This window comes from Trachemys scripta, chromosome 14 (assembly GCF_013100865.1).
Source record: "Trachemys scripta elegans isolate TJP31775 chromosome 14, CAS_Tse_1.0, whole genome shotgun sequence".
Lineage (NCBI taxonomy): Eukaryota > Metazoa > Chordata > Testudines > Emydidae > Trachemys > Trachemys scripta.
Window position 1 is genome coordinate 11,586,111 of NC_048311.1, and position 6,734 is coordinate 11,592,844.

Genomic DNA, 6,734 nt, shown 5'->3' on the forward strand with positions numbered 1-6,734 from the left:
AGGTTCTGCATGCCTAAAAAGCTAAAAGTCCAGATACTTCTCAGATGCTTATCTGTTTTCCAACCTCTTTTGTCTGGAAGCTTGATAGGTAATGTCACAGGAACAGGCTTTTTCCTGAGATTTCCAGTGTAGCCTGGTTTTCGTCTGGTCTAAAATACCAGCCCTTTGCATCCTGAATGAAACTAGGAAGTGCACAATATAAACCCCAGCCCTTCGCAGCACGTAAATAGGCAAGCTGTGTCTTTCAAGGGGCACTCTAGTCTCCAGTCAGATTCCAAAGGTGAGTCTGAAGTAGTTCCACTTGTTGGCTTCATCCCTGAGCCCACTGGCTGTGGTTTCTATAGTCACATTTTTTGTACTTGAAAAGAAAATGTTCTGTCCCTTGTTACTGAGTGAAAGACCCGCACACGGAGGGGGAAAACCAAGGCAGGGGCCAGCCCTTTGTTCTGTTTGTCCAACGTCCAGCACAGTGGAGGCCTGGGTCGTGATTAAGACTCCTGGCTATTCTGCAATACAAATAAATCAATGAGGCCCAGATCTTGCCAATGCTTCCACACCAGTAACTTTACTCACATTGGCCCCATTGAGCTCAGCTGATTACTTGAGAGAAACAGTGAAACAGACCAGACACAAAGTGCCAACAAATTCACAGCGTAAACACCTTGAAAACCGGAGACAAATGCTTTTTTCTCTAATGTTTCCATTCTAGTGATCTGTTTCTTTTCACAATCACAGGTTAAATATTTTCAGAGTGATTTGCAAATGGTTGGTGTCTGTCCCTTTAAGTTTAAAGAGACAAGGTCTTTTATTGGACCAACTTCTGTTGGGGAGAGAGACAAGAAACTGGTCCAATAAAAGATATTCCCTCCCTCAACTTGTCTCTCTAATATCCTGGGACCAACATGGCTACAATGCAGCAAACAACCGTTAAGTTTTACACATTTGGGAGCGCCTTCTGTGTGCCCTTTAGACAGCTGGTAGATTAGCAATTGGTTTTTAGAAGCAGTGAGCACTCACAAATCCCAGTGAACTCAAAGGGAGCAGTGGGTGCTCAGACCACCTTTGGAAAGGGAAAATTAAGCCATGCTATTGACTCCAGCAGGGATTGGATCAAGGCTTAGCCCTGATGAGAGATACCATTCCTGGATAAGATTTGCAATTGGAATCTATGACAGTGTAACTAATTAGTGATAACAGAGCAATTAGCAATTGCCCCTGGGGTTACATACAATGCAAGATTGAGGCACCAAATAAGTGCTTCTCTTCAGAGCCCCCAGGAAACCAGAATGCTCTGTGCTGGAAAATCTGTGACCACGTGTTCTGTGTTTGCTTGGATTATATCTTCTCTGCAACCTTGGAGATTACTGGTTCTTGCTATGTCTAACCAGTAAAAGTAACATGGTCCTGATATTTTTTTTTTTAAATAAGACAGTTTGTGGATTTTTGTCAGCTTTATAAATCAGTGCTGGCGTATTCTGCAGTAATGCCTCAAAATAGGAAAGTTGACAAGGGTGCAGTGTTGGGGGCTCTTACTGGGAAATGCTGCAATGTTTTATAGAAGGTGAATGTGATCAAATTGAGCTGAACACTCCCCAAATCACTGGGTTTATCTATATCTTCTTCACCCATTAGTGGCTGACCAACTCTGTTACAAGCACCTTTAGGCAACAAAAAGTGTGTTTCCTTACACTGAATACACTGTAAAAAGAACAGGAGTACTTGTGGCACCTTAGAGATTAACAAATTTATTAGAGCATAAGCTTTCGTGGACTACAGCCCACTTCTTCGGATGCATACAGAGTGGAATAAATATTGAGGAGATATATATACACACATACAGAGAGCATAAACAGGTGGGAGTTGTCTTACCAACTCTGAGAGGCCAATTCAATAAGAGAAAAAAAACTTTTGAAGTGATAATCAAGCTAGCCCAGTACTGTCTGTATATGGCACCAAATGAATCTGAATAAGAAATCCATGAGCCTCACCTCAAATCTCAGTCCCTACATACAGTTCCTTGTAATCGCTCTCATTGTCTCCTGCATATTCCCTCCCCCCCCACACACACACACCCCATTTCTGGCAGGCTGGAAAGCTGTGGCCTTGTCTACAATCTGTACTTTCCCCACCATAGCAACATGATGCAAACCCCTAGAGTAGATTCACCACCTAAAAACTAACTTGCATTGATACAGCTCATCCTGGTTTGACAATGTAAGGGTTTGTCTATGAATGAAGTTAACCATGGGTCAAGCTAAATCGGAACAAGATGCTCCTATTCCAGAATAATAGTGTCCACAGATGTTGCTATTCAGGAATAGCTGTTCCTGAATAACTCCATGAGAAGATAAGCCCAAGAAGAGTCTAAATTCTGCTGAGAGGTTACAATGGGTTTGAGCAGGTAAGGGTTACAGATGCTAATACTAAGACATGCAACTTGGCATCTCCGCTCTGGAGCGACGCATTCAAATGGAGATTGTGGCCCTTGAAATTACATTGCTTTCTGCAATTTTTGCAGCACTACACCTACACCGCTGTAGTCTAGACACTTAGTACAGTCACAGAAGAAGGTTTTCCATCACTGTAGTAAATCCACCTCCTTGAGAGGCAGTAGCCAGGTGGAGAAAAGAATTCTTCCATTGACCTAGCAGTGTCTATACCAAGGCTCAAGTCTGCTTAATTGCATCTCTCAGGGGCATGGATTTTCCTCCAGTTTTCAAAGCTAAGTACAAAGGCACAGGCTTTATAATCTTCATTTTACTGAAGGGGAAACTGAGGCACAGCACTGCTTAACATTATACAGGGCAACAGCCTTAGAGCACCTCATAGGAACAACACAAGGGTGACAAATCCCCTCCACCCACCACTGCTCCTGTTCAATCATCAGCTATGGTAGCTACCAGTTCTACCCATTCTCACTGCTAACCTTCCCTGCCCCCCCAGCTGTGTAAAGCCATGGCAGCACTGCAGCTCAGGGCTGGACAGCACAGCCCCTTAAAGGGGGACGAGAGTCCCCCAGCCTCCCATTCTCGCTCCAGCCCCCCAAGCCATTAAGTCAGGAGGATCCCAGCCCTGAGGGTCGGCTGATGTGAGGCATAGGCGTGGTCTAGGCTTTATATAGACCAGGTGGGCGCGGGACGCGGAATTGTTGCAGAGTGGGCGTGGTTTGTGCTATATGTAGAGAAGGTGGGGCTAACAGCTATTCTAGCCAGCCCTAGCCAAGTGCGCGGCGCTGCAGGTGTGGCCGCCATGGCCTGCGGGCGCTGCGCGCTTTTCCTGCTTGGGGCACTAGCCCTGGACGCGGCCGGGCTGGCGTTGGTGCTGGTGGGGTCGGTGGTGCAGCCGGCCCGGGCTGGGCGGCCGTACGGGGACTGCCTGGTGCTGTCCGGCGCGCTGCTGCTCTTCCTCTCGCTGCTCTGCTGGCTGCTGTGGTACACCGGGAACCTGCGCGGGGTGCCGGCCTCCGAGCTGCCCCCGGGGGCCCGCAGCCCCCCGCCCGGGCCGCGCTCTAGCCTGCTCCGCCTGGCTAGTAAACTCTCAGAGCGCCTGTCCCAGCGCCGCCCGCCGCTGCCCTGCCCTTCCCCGCCGGCCCCCGGGTCGCTGGAGCTCCCCTGCCTGTGCGCCATGGAGAGCCCGGTGGCGCACGGGGACCGGCTGGTGTAAGAGTCCGCCCGCGGCGCCCGGAGAGGAAGGTAACCACCAGTGCCCTCCGCTTGCGCGCACAGGGTAGGGTGAGCCCCCGGTGAGGGACGGGGCGCAGAGCTGGTATCGGGCGCAGGAGCCCCGGGACGCAGGGCTAGGTCCGATGGCTCTGCATGGGTTGCGGTCTCCAGCGCAGGAACTGTGAACAGGGCAGGGCGAGCCTGGAGCGCAGGCCTGGGTCCCCAGCTGGAGCAGCCAGGGGGCTCTATGGGGTGATGCCCGATGGTGGCTGGCTGCCCAAGCCACAGGGGCCAGGACTCGAACCCAGGTGTCCTCCGAGCCCCTGCTCAGACAGCTAGACCCTCCTGCCTCTGAGGGTGAGGTTGCTGAGGAGAGAACAGCAAAGGAGGTCCTAAGGTAATGTCCGTTTAACCCTTTGGTTAGCAGAAACTCTCTTGCCCCTTACACACCCACTGCCCAGTCCTTTGCCCGGCAGCCTGGGAAAAGCCACTTTTCTAAGGACACCCATTCTTTGGCTGACTTGAACCAAACCAACTGCTCCCCTCTGACATGTCCAGTAGCTGTACCAACAGCGGCATGTCTAGCATAGATGCCTCACTACTTCCTTCTGTGTCGGATCAATAGATGGCCCCTGGGTGACCAGATTGGATTGTGGCCTATGTAAACTGATATTATTCAATTACTGCAGCAAGGGGATGGATGTTTTAAGTAGCATTAGAGAGCATTTACTGAAGAGACAAGTACATCTGTACTTAAGGTCCAGTGTTTATGCCCATTTATCTCCAGTGCTTTCTAGCCACTGCTGTGGATGCTCTGGTGTGAGTCCCACTGTAAAATACGATTTACATTGATGCAGTGGGTTTGGCACCAGCAGAGCTTATGCAGGCTTGAAACAGTCTGGAAAATGTTACAGCTCTGAATGAACTAGAGTATTTAATATGGTGTTGCATGAGCCTGTGATGAGCTAGCCAGCTGCTCTTGCACACTGACCCAACTTGCCTTCAGTTGTACCTTAAGGGAAAAACCTGTGTTGTAACAAATTAGTTCTGTTGCTTTAGGACGAAGGGATCTGTCACCGTTTTCCAGATCAGTCTTCAGTGGATTTCTTGGAATGCAGCTAAACAGAGCTTCAGAAATAGGTCTTCTGCTTTAAATTCACCCCCTACCTTATTCCAGAATAATTTGGGTGTGTAGCCAAGCCTGTAACACTTTTCAAATCTCATGGGATTTCAGCCTAGAGAGGAAGGTGACTGCTTTGTAAAATTCTTGACAGTCAGCCTGGGGTGTAATGGGGACTTCTCTCACCTGGATTCCAGCTGTGTGTTAATGCCTTTGGCTGGCATATGAATAGTGCTGATCTCTCACACAGCTGTGTGAGATGTCTCAGTGCTGCTGGACTTCCCCTACCATGCCACACCCCTCCCCCTCAAGGATTGTATCAGCAGGGTGCAGGAGAATGGAAGAAATCTGAATGATGTTATAAAGCTACTTTGCAAATTGGTGTTATTCTAAATAGACTAGATCACAGGTTTTGAGGTTGCTACCTCCTTGTCTACATAGGTCTTTGAAGCAACTGTCCTGTTAATCAACTCCAGTTCTTTAAGGAACCCTTTCCTAGTTCCTCTTCCCTGATACATAAGACAGAAATGGATCTAAAGCTTAATGTTTAAGCTCTTTTCCAATTTGTCTTTAGATGTAGATCTAGGTCTCATGTGCCATGCTATTCTGTTAGTTTTTCACTAGCCTGTTGGATGTTGTTGCCCACAAAGGGAGAATATAATAAGCACTAATATAACACCAGCATCTCTTCCCTACTTGTTTACCACCTTTAGAAATATTAAGAATGTCACTTCTGGTCGAAGCTGTCCTTTTCCTGAAGGACCTATCAGGGTTAGAGCAATTTAACACTAGGTGTAGGCACACTGAATTTAACAGACTGTTTGTTAGTCACTGGAGTAAAATACACTTGCACAAGTTCTAAACAGTTTAGTCAAACTTTTGTCCCCTTGATCACAAGAATCATTAGAATGTTGATGTCCTAATCTTACTAATTCTCCAGTCACTGGAATCTTCCAGGACAGACCAGACTGGAATTGCTAGTGTTTTGAAAGCAGTTGTATGGGTCTATTATAGGGGAATAACCATCTCCCTCTAAGGGCTGGTCTACACTGGAAATTTACACTGGCATAGCTACATCTCCTGGGTATGAAAAATCCACACGCCTGAGGGACGTAGCTCTGCTGACCTAACCCTGATGTCCCCAGTGCAAGGTCACTCTAAGAATTTTTCTGTCCACTTAGGCCTAGTCTATACTAGAAAATTAGATCAGTTTAACTGTCAGCCAGGGGTGTAAAAATCCACACCTCTGAGTAGTGTAGTTAAGCCTGCCGAAGTCCCAGTGTAGACAGCAATAGGTTGACAGAAGAGTTCTTCTGGTGACCTAGCACCTACCTCCTCTTGGGAGAGGTGGATCACCTAAGCTGATGGGAGAATCCCTCTAGTCAGTGTAGGTAGTATCCACACTGGAGTGCAACAGCTGTAGTGGCTTAAGTGTAGACATAGCCTAACTCTAATAGTCATTCTTGCAATGAGACCCTCTGCATGGCAAGAATGCATTGTGGAGCTGATCATACTAATGTACTGTTACACAGCTTTAAACTGGCCTCAACCAGGTGCTCACCAGAGCTAGGACCCTGCAGCACTAGTGACTGGCCCAGCTTAGCCTGTGCTCATCCTGCACCGTAGCATGTCCTTGGCATTCTGGCTAGATGATATCAGACATGGAAAGTAAGAGTAGAGAGAACTGCTTCACACACACCCAGCTTCTCCCTGCCTCCACTGATGGCCAGCGATCTGGTCTCTCTCTCATGTAGAAAATCTAAGAATTGCTAAAACACTTCACTGGTAAGTCTGTGCAGATGCTGTTTCTGATAATGACAGCTGCTTCTATCTGTCCTGAGCCTTCAAACATTGAAGGAAGTAGTGCTTCAGTAGAGTCTTCTGAGTTACTAATGTGAACTTTGGGAGTGGATGAATGGAAACCAATAAAGCTGTACCTTTGCTTTCTAGAA

At 47.8% G+C, this 6,734-nt stretch overlaps 1 protein-coding gene across 1 annotated transcript; it reads left to right on the top strand.

Annotated features, from left to right (window-relative positions):
* The first annotated feature begins 3,249 nt into the window (after positions 1–3,249).
* TMEM238 (transmembrane protein 238) lies at positions 3,250–3,663 on the top strand. Its single transcript, XM_034790261.1, has one exon. The coding sequence runs from the start codon at positions 3,250–3,252 to the stop codon at positions 3,661–3,663; it is 414 nt and encodes a 137-aa protein (XP_034646152.1).
* Positions 3,664–6,734: the final 3,071 nt, after the last annotated feature.